At 45.9% G+C, this 15,593-nt stretch overlaps 1 protein-coding gene across 2 annotated transcripts in view; it reads right to left on the reverse strand.

Moving 5' to 3' along the window:
* The window catches only part of TBX4 (T-box transcription factor 4), a 113,445-nt gene that overhangs the window by 13,120 nt on the left and 84,732 nt on the right, over positions 1 to 15,593 (reverse strand). For both annotated transcript variants that reach the window (XM_029613656.1, XM_029613655.1), the window contains exons 7-8: positions 9,961 to 10,049; positions 8,903 to 9,147 (exon numbers count right to left, since the gene is read on the reverse strand). In XM_029613656.1, coding sequence (XP_029469516.1) covers positions 8,903 to 9,147; positions 9,961 to 10,049 — 334 coding nt within the window. The remainder of the gene's footprint in view (positions 1 to 8,902; positions 9,148 to 9,960; positions 10,050 to 15,593) is intronic.

Below are 15,593 nucleotides of genomic sequence, written 5' to 3' on the forward strand. Positions count from 1 at the left end.
TTCTATAAGCAAGTGGCAGCAGTGCTTTGTAATTGCATTATTTCAGAACCATTCCCTCTGGCACAAGTTGCTCATCAGGGGTGCCCTCTTTTGCCATCATTGTTCATTTTGAGCATGGAACTGCTGGCCAGGAAACTTGTAGCTGCTCAGCAAATTCTTGGAGCCGTTTTTGGGGCATTGAGCATGAAAGTAGCTGTATTTGTGGATGACCTGTTAGTGTGCTAGCCAATTTCCTGGAGTCCTTGGAACCCTCAATGCGAACTCTGCAAGCATTTGGGAAGTCATTAGCTGTGGACATCTTGGGACATTTACAGGCATCGTGGATTGGGGAATTTCCCTTGCAATGGAAGGATGGGGCTTTGCGATATATGGGTCTGCTTTTTCTCCAGAGACTGGAAAACTTATATTCTATGAATGTATATCCCATGACGTATGAAACAGCGAAGTTGTTGGAAAGCTGGAGACAACTCCCAATTTCTTTGTATGGCCAAATTCAGGGTTTTTGGGGGAGGGATTTGGTGATTTTACCTAAGTGTGATTAAATCTGTTATAGCAGCATATACCTGTGATGTTGATGAAAGTGGATGTGGGGAAATGGAATAAAATGGTCTTGATATTCTTTTGGAATGGAAGGAAACCCAGGCTGCATTTTAGAGTGTTACAGAGGACGGTGGTGGAAGGAGGCTGGAATTTACCAAGCACAAGTCTCTGTAATGTGACATGTTAAGAATTGTGAGAGATTGGATTCTCTCTACTTCCAGTGTTTCAGATGTGGCTTTGGGAGTGATTGTTAGCTCTCCTGCTATCTTTGTCCTATGTTCTTCATGCTCGAGCCCAATGTTTAGAATCAGGCATTAAAAAAAACATGTTTTATTCAGCCCAGTTAGGAAAGCTTGTTGGTAGATGAGGAAGAGGCAAGGCCTACTGCCTAGAACTTCATATTTCCTCATGATTGGTGGTAACAAAGATTTAGCACCAGGGCTAAAGAATTCTGTCTTTCAGAGATGGGCTGTCAAGGGCGTATTAATGTTGGGACATCCCTTGTTGGCAAGCAGGGAGGGGGATACATGACTTTTAGCATTTGAAGGACATTATTGGACTGAAAAACAAGGACTTTTATGCATACTTGTAAGTGCATCATTGTATTCAGATGCTGCTGATGCAGGAGCCCAGGGCTTTTAGAGTGGGTCAATTCAAGGGGGATGTACTAGAAGTTAAATCAGGCCCTAGGTTGCCATCCAAATTGGATAAAAATATGGGTAGAGCGATGATGCCTGACTCTGATCTACAGGTGGTGGGTAAATAGAGTTTGGATTTGGGAAAAGAAATAGATGTAGATGATTTTTAGAGTGAATATTTATGTTTAAACAATTTTATTGCGTTTCACAAATTACAATTATACAACCATCCAGGACCAGGCTGGTTCTGCCCCCGGTCCCAGCAAACTGACAACAGACACGTAAGAACAATAAATTCAGTGACACCCCCCCCCCTTACCCCCCTTCCCAGCCCCCAACCCCCCTACGCATCCCACATACATATTGTCCAGTTCCTCCACTTAGCAGAATTATCCAGGCTCCAGTGACGCTCGTACTGATAACGCCTCCACCGATGTCAGTCCTCATGGCCTCGGAAATTGAGAACTTGGCTCCTTGCCCGATGTGGGAGTGCTTGTACATAAGGTTCCCAGACGTCCAAGAAGCGGGTCCGCAACCGAGGGGGTCCCCTTGATGAAAGGGACTCCATATGCATCATAGTAAAGAGGAAGTTTCTCCACACCCAAAAAGAGGGTGGATCCACCTCTCTCCACTGCAATAGGATGACCCTCTTCGCCACCACCCCCGCTTTTTGAATAAACAGGCGGGCGCCCGGATCACGAATTCGCAGTGCTGGTATGTAGCCAAACATCAACCAAATAGGGGCGATCGGAATAGATACCCCCAAGATCCCCGCTAAATACTTAGCAATCTGCGTCCAAAATTGCAAGACCCCCGGGCAAGACCAGAAGGCATGAGTTAACGTTCCTACACAACCCGGGCATCTGTGACAATGGTCCGACACCACCAAGCGTTGCTGAAAAGCCCTCTGGGTCGAAATGTAGGCCCGTCCCAAAAATTTATATTGTATCTCTCTATAAACACTATTACTCGAGATCCGGGACACCCCCCTATAACAGGAGCGCAGTATTGGATTTGTCACAATAAATTCCCCATCTCGATTCCACCTGTCAGCCAATACTACAAAAACATCATCACTACTCTCCGCATTTAAGGACTTATAATAAGAAGAGATAGAGGGTGCACGAATCTGGGACAACTGCAGCATGTTTTCCAGTTTTTGAAACAAGTTGTGCTGTAGAAAGGCGGGGGGTAAGGAGCTCAAATAATGTGCCAGTTGCATATATGAGAACACCTCCCGACCCTTCACGCCATAAAGCTCCCGGAGTTCAGCCCATCCAAGCCGGCGGCCCTCTGCCTGAAAAAGGTGTCCCAGGTAAAGGATACCGAGATCTTGCCACCGCTTAAACACCCGGGACTGCATACCAGGAGTAAAATCAGGATTCCCCCTTACAGGAAGTAAATAAGCGCATATACGAGGTAGATGCATTCGCTTAGTGAGCGCCACCCACGCACTTCGAATCGGACTCAGGCACGCGGATTGAGTAAAAACATAAGCTAACCGAGAACGCTCCGCCTGCAGAACGTAGGTAAGAGCAAGGGGATTGATCAATGCCTTGTCCGCCTCTAGATCAGTATATATCGCCTCCCCCTTTATCCAGTCCCGAATAATGCGCATATTACAAGCCAGATTATATAAATATAAATTGGGGACCCCTAATCCACCATCTCCCCAGCGCCTCTGCAACCAGGCTAGGGGCAGACGAGCTCTCCGCCCCCTCCACAGGAACGCCCCTAAGGCCTGTTCAAGAGAAGCCCTATCCGCACGTTTAATAAAAAGTGGTAAACTCTGCAGAAGATAGAGCCACTTAGGTAGCACCACCATCTTGTAAAGATGTACCCGTCCACTAATAGAAAGAGGAAGAGGGCCCCAGCGATGGAGCATGTCTCTCGTTTGTTGTAATAACAGGGGGACATTTGCCGCGTAAATCAGGTCGGGGTTCACCGTAATACGGATACCCAAATAGCGGAGTTCTCGGGTAGCCCACTGGAAGGGAAACACACCAATCCAACCCTCCCGTAAAGAGTCAGGGTACGCCATCGCCGTGGACTTCCCCCGATTCAACCGAAACCCGGAAAACCCCCCAAAAGCATCCATTTTTTCCAAAAGAATTGAGAGGGACTGCTGCGGATTCGTTAAATACACCAAAAGATCATCCGCAAAAGCGGCACTTTTAAAGATCGAATCATATAAGCGAATCCCCCGAATGCCCGGCGTCTGTTGAATGGTCAGGAGAAGTGGCTCCATTTGCAAAACAAACAGTAAGGGAGAAAGGGGACAGCCCTGGCGAGTACCCCGTCGGATGTAAAATGGTGCCGAGCACTCTCCATTCACCAAGATCGCCGCCTGTGGACTTGAATACAGCAGCTGTATGGCCCGAAGAAAAAATCCCCCAAATCCCATACGTTGGAGCACCGAAAAAAGATAAGGCCACTCCACCCTATCAAACGCCTTTTCCGCGTCGAAGCTAATCACAAGGGACGGAGTATCGGTGTAATGACAAAGAGCGAGGGCCGTAAGAATCTTTCGAATATTAGTCAGCCCATATCGTTTGCGCACGAATCCCACCTGATGTTCCCCCACCAAGCCTGGAAGGAATCTTGCCAACCTATCGGCTAAAATTTTTGCCAGCAATTTCTGATCATAATTGATCAGCGAAATGGGCCTATAGGAGTCCACTGTCTGTGGATCCTTCCCCGGCTTAACTAGTAATGTAATATGCGCAGTATTCATCTGAGGAGGGTAGCTGCCCTCTTCCACCAAGGTCGCAAAAAACCTCTGCAAGGGGTCACTAATCTGGTCCAGCACACATCTATAGAATTCGGCCGTGTAACCATCTGGACCTGGTGCCTTCAACCTTTTGGAATTCAGAATCCCCCCTTTAATTTCAAGGGCCGTTATCGGGGCATTAAGAACCTGCTGCTGTTCCGGGGTGAGAGTAGGCAACGACAAGGCATCACAGAACTGACTACACTTCTCCCCAGACCACTCCCCCGCCTGATACAATTTTTCATAATAAGCGCGAAAGAGTCGCAAAATAGTTTGAGTGCGCGTTTCCACCTGCCCCGACTCGTTCTTTAAACCCGCAACAAACCGCGCCCCCCGAGCCGAGCGAATCAAGTGGGACAGCATCTTCCCCGATTTATTACCATAGCGGTACAGCTGATATTGATAATACAATATACTTTTTTTTGCACGGGCATGTAATACCGTATTTAACGTGCACTGGAGAGAGTGATATTGAGCACGCAGCTCCACCGTATTACTCCGCAACAATAGACGCTTGACCCGCTTCAGTTGATCTGTGAGGCGCAGGATTTGCCCATTAATGGACTTCCTACGATGGGCTACATAGGAAATGATATCTCCCCGTAGAACCACTTTAGCCGTATACCAAAACAGAGAAGGGTCCTCCTTATGTGCCTCATTAAGAGTAGCAAAGTCCAACCACCGTTCCGACAGAAACTTCTGAAAAGCTTGGTCTTCCGCCAAATAATACGGAAAACGCCACCGCCGAGCTCCCCCACTTGGGGGGGCAAGTTGCAAGTCCACCCATACCGGCGCATGATCAGATATGAGAATATCCTCAATGCCGGCCTCCGCCACCAAATGAAAGGCGTGTCCACTCAGCAATATGTAATCTAAGCGGGCATAAGTCGCGTGTGCCCTAGACAAATGGGTAAATTCCTTGACCGCGGGATTAAGGAGTCTCCAAACATCCACCAAGTGTAACGTGGATTCCAACATCCCAGGGCCCTTCCCCATCCCATACTCACTTCTACGCACCTGCGAGGAGTCTACCTGGGGGTTCCGTATAGTATTGAAATCTCCACCCACTAAGAGAGTGTCAGCCATATAAGGCACCAAATACCTATAGATCGTCTGAAAGAATGAGGCATTATACACATTTGGGGCGTATATATTGCAAAAGACTATCCGCCTATGGAACAACTCAGCCACTACAATAATAAAACGTCCTTCCGGATCTTTAATTTCCTGTTTGATATGAATCGGGAGAGTTTTATGAAACAGAATCGCCACCCCGGCAGATTTAGAGGTCGCCGAGGCATAGGCCACTTGTCCCACCCACTGTTTACGTAATTTAAGATGTTCAGCATCCGTGAGGTGGGTTTCCTGGAGGAAGCCCACCAGCGCTCCCTTTCTTTGTAGATGAGTCAAGATTTTTGTGCGCTTAACTGGGGAGTGTACGCCACTAACATTCCAGGATATTAAACGGGTATGGGTATTAAAGAGTCATGAGAAATTCAAACATGTGAAGCAGGAAAATTATCCCCAACTTGATCTGGACTCTCCCAGCATGAGTCCAAATCAAAGCCATCCTGCCTCCTGGCAGGCTAACAGCAAATCTAAACTTTTCATTAGAACTGGACCAGAACTGACACCAAGCAAACCCAACCCCCAGCCTCCCCTCCCCTTCCCCCCCCCACCATCCCCACCCCTCCCCCAATCTCCCTTCCCCAATCCCCCTCCCTACGCCCTCCCCAACCCTCCCCTGCCCCCCCCATCCCTCCAAGACCCCTACCCCTGAGAAACACATCGTCCATACGGGCAGAACTCCCGTGACACTGCGTTTAAGGAGATCACGCAACCACCCCCTCCCACGGGTGAGTTCCCAGCCCCCCCCCGCCCCCCTCCCCCTCCCCCCCATACCCCAGCGCATAAACCGGTGCTTATAACAATATGTACATGAATAACCAACCACCCCCTCCAGTAGCCAGTCCCAAAATAAAATCAGCACACCCTAATAGCCATCCAACTAGTGGCTTCCCAGGCATAAACGAGAAGGGGACCCAGAAACAAGGGTAAAGTCTCCATGCCATTGAAGGGAAAGTCAGCACTGGTAGTCAATATAGCACTAATAAAAAAAATAAAAAAAACCAAACACTGCAGCCCGCAGCCATAATGCACCATCCTATGTCCCCGGTGGAAATTGCTCGAAGAAACTGACAATAAAAGAAATTATTGCACCGGTTTCTTCCGTGTCCATCGTCCTGACCGCCCCCTGTCCCTAGAGCACTGTTATTTGGTGAGATAATATAAAGAGAATAAAATATGTGAAGAGCATGCGAATGTAGATCCCTAAGGAAAAAAACAAAAACAATGGGGCGAAGAAAATAAGTGAGAAAATACAAATCAGTCCAGCGGATCAGTTCCCGCGCAGCCAACGGTCTTACTATTCGCCGCCGGGCTATGCAAAAAAAAGGGGAACCATAAAAACAAAAAGTAGGTCCCGGTTCCAACCCGGAACCACTCCAAATCCGCTGTGTGGATGCCCCGGGATCAGTAAACCATAAACAGTAAACAGCGCGCTAAGATCCACCACGCAGTACTAGGCTAGCGGTCCAACATGGGCATACAAACCCAAACGAAGTGAAAAAGAAAAAATAAAAAATTTCAGCACAAACCACACGCTCAAGCCCCCAATTAGGTAACTATCACAGCGCTCCCGGCTCAACTGCATCTCCGCTCCCTGAACTGCTGCCGATCACGGTTCTCCTCCCATGGCCCGGTTCGCCGAATTAGTCGCCTTGTACTCCTCCACGAAGGCGCGAGCCTGATCCGGCTTCTCAAACCACCGGATCCCCCCGGCCGTTACTACTCGCATCCGCGCCGGGTATAACAGAGTCGCCCTGAGACCCATGTTAATTAAGTTGGAACAATACGGAGCCATGGCACGGCGTTGTTGAGAGACGCCCACGGAGAAATCTTGAAAGGCCAAGATGTTTTTGCCGTCAAGTTGAAGGCTTTTCCCTCCCCGCAGTGCCCGAAGAATATCAAGCTTGTGAGCATAATTAAGCAGTTTAGCTATCACAGGTCGGGGACGCGCGACATCAGACTGCCGCGGGCCCACCCGGTGGGCACGTTCCACCCGCAGCGGGCCGTTGGACTGGGGGAGAGTTAGTTGTTCCGTCAGCCATTTCTCCAGATAAGCCGGCAAGTCATTATCTTTCAACATCTCCGGAATCCCAATCAAGCGGAGATTAGATCGACGTGATCTATTCTCAAGATCATCGATTTTTTGGGCCTGCTGCGTGACGGAGGCCTTCAGCGCATCTATATCCTGTCGGGCTTGCACGAGGTCGTCCTGCGTTTCTGACATCCGCGATTCCAGTTCCACAAAACGCGGCTCATACCCCTGTAATGATTGCTTTAATTCCGCAATTTGCTCCGCTATCGCTTTAAGGTCGGGCCCCAACGCCGCAGCCACCGCCGTCTTAATGTGCTCCAAATCGATACCTGCTGTTGGCTGGCCTGGCTGCGGGCGATCTGGGGAAGATGGCGGATCCGTTCCCTTAGGCCTCTCCCGATCCTTGTCCTTGCGAATCGTCCTGGTTGCCATATTACCTCCACCGAAGGGCGCAGCAGTGGGGGTGAGTAGGAAGGATGTTTAATTTAAAATGCCAAATCAATTCAAGCTGGGGATGGGTGCAGATCGGGGAGCGGGACCTGGAGCTAAGGAACCCACATCCGTTCTCCCCGCTGGCTCACGTGATCTCTCCTAGAGTGAATATTTAAATTGGTGGAAAGTGTGAATTTATGGGAACTCCACTTTAAATTTTTGCACAGAACGTACATATAATATTGAAGTTCCAAGCAGCCTTCTTAACCATTTTTAACAGTGTTCTATGTATGTTTACGTTATTTTACAGTTTTAGGTTTTTATTCTGTTTTACATTTTTGTGTGTGCTTTCTGTAAACCGCTTCGTGCATTTTTGAAGACAGCAGAATAAAATAATGTTTAAATAAATTAATAATAAATGCATCTGCTGCAGGTACAAAAAGCAACTATATGTGTTTCTGTGAATGGTCTTAAATGTGAAAATGTAGCTGGGTTCCTTTTTACATTGTGTTTGGGAATGCCTCTTTATTCAGAAATTTTGGGGAGATGTATTCCATTGTATTTCCGCTTGGGTGGGCTCTTCTTTGACTTTAGATCCTGATCCTACGTCTTCTGGATATTACAGATGACTAAGCCACAGAGCACCTTCTCCTTTTTGTACATAAATCCTGTGTGATTATTCAATTATGTATAATTATTCAATGGATAGATAAAGAACACCCCCCCGGCGACCATGTGGAATATTCAGATGCATCAACTGATGGTTATGGAAAAAATGTCTGTGCTGAATGGCAGTTTGTCTTGAGGAAATAATTCCTGCAAATTTGGAAATAGCTTTTGGGACACAGTGACCTCCAGGTTGCAGAATGAAATTGTGAAACTCTTTGCACCTGTAGTAAAGGGTAGAGTCAGGATGGGGAAAAGGTGGGGGAGATTGTATAAAATGGAGAGTTCTGTTTGCTACTGTTTAAGTGTTGAGCTGTATGAGTAGTGTGTAGAAGGAACAACTACCCGCTGTTTGTGTTATATTTGCATACAAGTTGTTTGTGGAAATCTCTCAAAGAAGAATTTTACATAAAATCATAATATATGAATGGAACAGCTATACGGCTTTCATACATTTAAGCCTGAATCAGATGGCATCCTTAAGAGACTAAAGGTTAAAAGGTTGTTACTTGCCTTTTTAATGGGCTTTTGATTATTGGTTATGATACTTGGAATTTAATTTTTCCAGAGCAATATTTATTGGGAGTATACCGATTTGTTAGAGTCATAACCCATTGTGTTAAGACTGACATCAGTTTCCCATGAAATTAAAAGACATTCATGCATTTATTCCATTTGTAGTTTCCTGTGCCTTACCCCTTCTTTTCAGGCAGTGATAAAAGAGCCCCGAATCTCTCTGTGCAGCAAAAGTGTTGAGTGGCAGGTCTTGAGCATCAGAACTTGCAAATGGTATGTGAGCCCCATTCTCATACTGGTAATGCTGCAGGGCCTGATGGTTCCCATATAATGGGTTTGGATCTCCTTTCCCAGAAAGCTGACCATGATGGCTGGAAACCATTCTCTGTCTCATGATGCTTTTGGAAATCACTGGATATTCTTTACTGGAGAGGAAATATTTATGCGGTTAGACCTGTATTGCTGCTATGGACCCACCACATAGGCTGGGCAAGTCCTTTATTATGACAAAGTGCTCATAAATTGCAACAAACTGGCCACTCCTGAGAAATCAGAGCTTGAGGACAACAGATTTTTTCTGATAGGCCTCCTTTTGTGCCAGTCAGTAGCAATGCTGCCTCAAAAACCAGAAGGTTGCTGGATCTGGTCCTAGCTCATAACTAACAAATACACTGCACACTTACATACCCAAGAACGTTTAGGGGTAGATTTTAAAAGGCACGCGTCCATGTGCACAAGGTTCCCTGCACGCGCACATGGAAGCATCTATTTTATAACATGCGCATGGCAATGTAATCGGGCCTTCCCCAGTTCCCTCCCAGTCCGCTCCAATTAAGGAGCGGACTGGGAGGGAACTTTCCTATCCCTAACTCTAATCTTCCTACTTCTTTCCCTTTCTACCCCGACCCCTAACCTAACCCTACCTATCCCCACTTTTTTTGTTTTTTTAATTACTGCTCCGTTGGAGTGGAAGCAACTTCCGTGCGGCTGCCAGCGCGCGTTTCCCCAGAACAGCAGCTAATGGCGCTGTCCCGGCTGGCCTCCGCCCAGAGCACGCCCCCAACCCGCCCCTTTTTCAGGGCCCAGCACTTGTGCACGTACTGGGACTTACGCGTGTGGACGGGCTCATTGAAAATGCGTGCAGTGCACGCAGGGCCCAGAAACGCACATAAGAGTTGATTTTTACGCGCACAGCCCTTTGAAAATTCACCCTTACACGTATCATGTGATGTTCGCACCTTTGTAGACGTGCCACACGAAGATCACTGTCATCGCTCCCCCGAAAGCCTTTGGCAAAAGGATTATTCTCAATTTTTAGCTGGGTGATCTTAAAAAATAAACAAAATAAATGAAGTCAGGCTACCGTTGAATATTATATTATTTAGGCCTGATAATTTAGTGGTTAAGCATTTCTCTTTTTCTGTTTGCTTTTTTAAACTGCTTCCCAATTAATGTTAGGATGCATAGTACTTGAATAGGAAAAATTGATGTGATCCATTTTGTAAGTGGCTTTGTAGTCATTCATGTTATGAAATTGTGCTATAAGCTATGTTCCAACAATGAATTTATCCTAAAAATATACTTTTGCTAACTGTCCAAAAGGTGTCACACTGGACCAGTGTATTGTAGGCAAGGAACAGAGAGAAATCCTTTCTGCTGAGATGCGTCAGTAATCTCTAATCTCCCAATGGTTTTTAATCCTCTAACTGGGAGTTTCTGCTGCCTGACCACATATATGCAAAATGAGCCTGCTGAAATCCTACTTGACATTCTCAAAGAGTTGACCTGAAAGATGTATTCTGAGGAGTGGAACTACCATACTCTAGAAACAGAGTCAAGTTCTGGCTTGTCATCTTCATATAGTTCAAGTCTGCGGTTTCCTGACAGTTCCCTCCCATGATGGGAAATACATCAATCAGATCTATTCATAATGAGCAATAAAAAAAACCCAACTATTTTTCCAAAAACACATGCCAGGATTTCCTTTGCTAATGTGCTAGAATTTGAGTCTGCCAGTTAGTTATCTAGCCCGAGACTTTGTCAGCTTGTGAATGTATTTATTCATTCTTATTTAATTATCTCTTCTATTTCAATGCAGTCATAAAGTTTGCTATTATAGACAATCACAACTGCAGCTCCTCCTCTTTCCTGAAAATATTCCCCATCCAATCTTTTGGATATTGGTCTTAGTTTGTTAAAGATTTTCGTCCATTATATTTCTAAAAGAAAAATTATTTTCTATTGACAGATGTTCTAACAAAACTTTACAGGCACTGAACACCATTCCATCCCAGTAGACTTAATTTTTACATTATATAAAATAGAATTTTTAAAAAAAATGCTGTTTTAATCATCATCCTTATCTGAATGTCAAATACTTTATCTGTAATTATTCTGGCCTTTATTACACAAAATCCAGAGCTGTTCAAAAGATGATATATAACAGTAATGTATGGAATACAGCCATACAGTCTGAACTGGCCTGAATATCTGTTGAGATGAAAAATGCCACTATCCAGATCTATAGTGCCACTATCATTTCTTTGACCTGGAGCATGGCTATTTCCCATAGACCCAGATGGGGAATTTTACTTGGAGAAAGCAGTGGAGTTATGCTCCAGTAAGCCTCAGTGGAGATATATGAGCTGAAGAATAGCAGCCTTGTAATTAAGAACATCACTTAGTCAATTAGTGACTTTACCAAGTAACTAACCAGGGAAATTTTCCTAAAAATAATTCAAATAGAACATTCAGACATTTCTGTTTTCTCTGAACTTATATTCACAATCTGCTTCATAATCATCCCTCCTCTCCACCCACCCATTAAAAAAAAAAAAATCAGTATAGGACAAATAACCCTCAAGCTATTCAATACCTGGTAGATTTTTAAAGAAGCGCACGCTACCTGGCACGCACACATGGATGTGTCGAATTTATAACATGCGCGCACATGTTATAAAATCGTTGGGCCACGTGTGCATGTAAGGGGGAGAGGATTTATGCAATTCCCGTGCAGCGACGCATCCTGGCCTTCCCCAGTTCCCTACCTCCCCATCTAACCTTCCTTCCTATTCCCCTCTCCTCCCCACTTCCTATCCTATCTAATTCCCATTTTTTTTACCTTTTGCTCCTCAACAGGAGCTGTAGCAAATTGCACGCACCCCCCCCCCCCAGGCACAGCGGCAAATGGCCACTGTACCGGCCGCCTCCAGCCCTCCCCTCTCTGCCCCCCCCCCGGACCGCCCCTTTATCTGGGACCAGCACTTTGGTGTGTAATGGGGGTTACGTGCATGGCCCGGTAGCAGGGCCGCTGCGGCCCGAGAAGAGGAGGCCCAGAGGTGAGAAAGAGGCTGAGGGTCTGTAGAGGGTGAATGTGTGCATGTATGAGATGAGTTGAGAGATTGTGTGTGAGAGTGAGGACCTGAATGTTTGCAGAGACAGCATGTGAGAGCCTGTGTGTGTGTATGATAGAGACAGCATGTGACAGAGCCTGTGTGTATGAATGATTATATGAGAGAGAGCATGTGACAGTGAGAGCCTGTGCTTGAGCAAGACAGCATGTGGGAGTGAGAGAGAGCCTGTGTGTGTGAGAGTCAGACAGCATGTGCCAGTGAGAGACTGTGTATGAATGATTTTATATGAGAGAGCATGTGACAGTGAGAGCTTGTGTGTGTGAATGTGTGTGAAAGAGAAAGCATGTGAGAATGAGAACCTGACTGTGTGTGTTTGAGGGAAGAAGATGGAGAGAAAAGAAATAGAAAAAAAGACAATATAAAAGGAATTGGCAAAAAAAAAAATAAGAAAGGGAAGGTGGAAAAAGAAAGCCTGTGACCAACCAATTAGAAAACTAAGACCAGACAGCAAAGGTAAAAAAAAATAAATTACTTTTTAGTGATTGGCACATGTAATCTTTGGGAATGTGCAAGAGTAGCACTTTCTCTATGCGGATATCACAATGTAGGAGATCAGCATGGAGGAAGTGGAAGCCCAAGGGGCATGCAGAGAGGAGGCAGCAGAATGGGCTTCAGTGCCAGTAGCAGCAATCAGCGCCTCCCCAATAGCCACGCAGCAGAGGAATGAGAGAGGCTCTGAGGTTGCTGGCAAAAGAAAGAGAGGGGGTCTGCCTTTAGTGTGTGCATGTATATGAATGGGAGTCTGCCTGGGGGTGTATGTGTGTGAATGCATGGGTGCCTGCCTGAGGGTGTGCTGTGTATGAGAATGAATGGGTTTCTTCCTGGGGTTTGAATGTGTGAGAATAGGTGCCTGCCTGTGTGTGGTGCATGTGTGTGTGTGAATGAATTGGTGCCTGCCTGGGGGTCTATGTGTGTGAGAATGAATGTGTGCATGCCTGGGGGATGGGGAGGGAGTGGTGTGAAAATGAATGGGAGCCTGCCTGGGGGTCAGTGTGTGTGTGTGTGAGTGTGAGAATGACTTGGAGCTTGCCTGGGTGTGTCTGTTTGTGTGTATGTATGTGAGGGAGCCAGTGAGTGTAAGAGCATGAGTGTGTATGAGAAAATCCAAGGAAGTAAGAGTTTGTGTGTGGAGGGGGAGAGTGTCAGTGAGAACGAGAGGTTATGGTGGATATAAGAACATGAATGTGTATGTATGTGACAGTGTATGTGTGAGAGAGAATGGACATGTGAGTATGTGTGAGAGAGAGAGAGGATAACCTCCTAATCCTCAACAATATCAGGGTGACTGGAGATCAAGAGCTCCCACAGAAGGGGACAGCAGGGTTTTTTAAAAATTCTTATTAGTTTTAATTATTGAATATTATTTGATGTCTGTTCTTTTTGAAATATTTTATTGGTGTTACATACAAATTTTTGAAAATTTCCCAGAGTTAAATTACTGGAGGTTCTATTCATCAGCAGTTTTGAAATATATATTTTTAGTATGATTTTCCTATTGTGATGTTTTATAGTTCTTGATTTTATTGTTTGATGTTTTATGAGGAATGATGTTATTTTCTGTTTTTCCATTGCTGCATTACATACAGTCTAACTTGTGATTTCCAGTTCAGTTTGTCTGTGCATTTCTGTGTATATTTTATGGTCCCTTTATTCTGTATTTGGTGACTCACCAAATTGTATGTGTAATTGGGTACCCATGGGCCAGTATAGAGAAAAATCCCCCGGGCCACTATTTTCCCACAGTCCGCCCCTGTTCACCCCTAAATGTCTCTCATGCACTGAAAAATGGCAAAAATTCTAATTGCAAAAATAATGTCTTTCAAAATGCAAACAGAGCGATGGCAAAACTCTGTAGATCTATACCATTACCAGCACTTCAGAATTTAACAAGCCAAACAGTTTTAAGGGGAAGTTGTTGTTTAGTAAGCAAAGGCGAGCTGTTTTCTTTGCTGTCCTGGTTCCAGCTATAGAGTTGGAAAATCACATTACATGGGGATTTTTGGCAGCTCTTCAGACCATGAGCACAGAGCAGAAAGCCTGAAAATTCAGTCTGAGACCTCTGGCTTTTGGTTTGGAGCTCAGCTACTCTACCCTCTGAACGGTGTCACCTCCTAATGTCTGATTAGATCCTCTGCTCATGCCACAGTTCAGGACTGTGTCACTGCGATTTCCTCTTCAGTATTCCAAAATAAAACCAAATCATCCCGCGTCAGGTGCTAAGCACAAGGTGAGCTCCGAGCTGCACTTTTACACGCACACCTTGTAGGGTTTGCTGAATACAAATAAATACAGTACTTACTCTACACTTTGAGTGAATGAGGTTCTCGCTTTCTTGCTAAATTTGCTTGTTACTTTGAATGGCATTGGATCCCTTACTATTCAACCGGAGGTGTCAAGACATTTTCATTTATTGGAGCAGGGCATCAGCTTGATTTTCCAAGATTTCCCTAGTGCTGCAGCAGATTTCTACTGGTTTGCTCGGTGGGTGTGTGTGTGTAAACATACATATGTTTTACACCCACACTGTGGGGTAGATTTTAAAAAAGTACGCCCGCGCGTGCTTTTGTTCGCGCACCAGGCGCAAACAAGAGTACGCCGGATTTTAATAGATTATGCGCGTAGCAGCTAAAATCCGGGGTCGGTGCGCGCAAGGCTCTGCAAAATCGGCAGCTTGCGCGCGCTGAGCCGCGCAGCCTGCCTCTGTTCCCTCCACACACACCCCCCCCCCCCGCACCTTCCCCTGCCTAACCCACCCCTATCTAAACCCCCCCACCACCTTTGTTCGAAAAGTTACGCCTGCCGGTCAGCTGACCAGCACACGATTCCCTGGCCCGGGAGCAGTTTCGGAGGCCTCTGTCACGCCCCCGAAACGCCCCCGGGCCGGAACCACGCCCGCGGCACCGCCCCCCGGATGACGCCCCCCTCCAACACGCCCCCCCCAGGAAAGCCCCGGGACTTATGCGCGTCCCGGGGCTTGCGCGCGCCGCCGAGCCTATTCAACATGGGCTCGGCGTGCGCAGGGGGAGCTTGGGGCAGGTTTTCGGGGGGTACGCGCGTACCCCTTTGAAAATCTGCCCCTATATTTTCCTGCTTCTGAATTGTTAAATCTTTTTGTTTATAAATTAGTCTACTCAAAGGACCATAATTGTCATACAAAAGTACATTTCTTGTCTAGGAATACCTAGATATTTAGTTTTCTTCATAATAATGACCTGAACTATGAGGCTTTTGGATTACTGTTTTTTTCCATTCCCAGGATCTCAAAATAGTTAGTCTAATTTATGAATGTCTGTTTTAATTTGTTATATTCATTCTGAATGTAGCATTTGACTTAATTTAGATTGAATTTTCTGCTGCTTTTCTCATTGCTTGCTTTAGGGTATCTTCAGTCCCTGGGAGCTCTACCCATCCCAGTCTGCACCAAAAATTATTCAGGTTGTCCTCATCCACAGATAGGC

This window comes from Rhinatrema bivittatum, chromosome 8 (assembly GCF_901001135.1).
Source record: "Rhinatrema bivittatum chromosome 8, aRhiBiv1.1, whole genome shotgun sequence".
Classification (NCBI taxonomy): Eukaryota; Metazoa; Chordata; class Amphibia; order Gymnophiona; family Rhinatrematidae; genus Rhinatrema; species Rhinatrema bivittatum.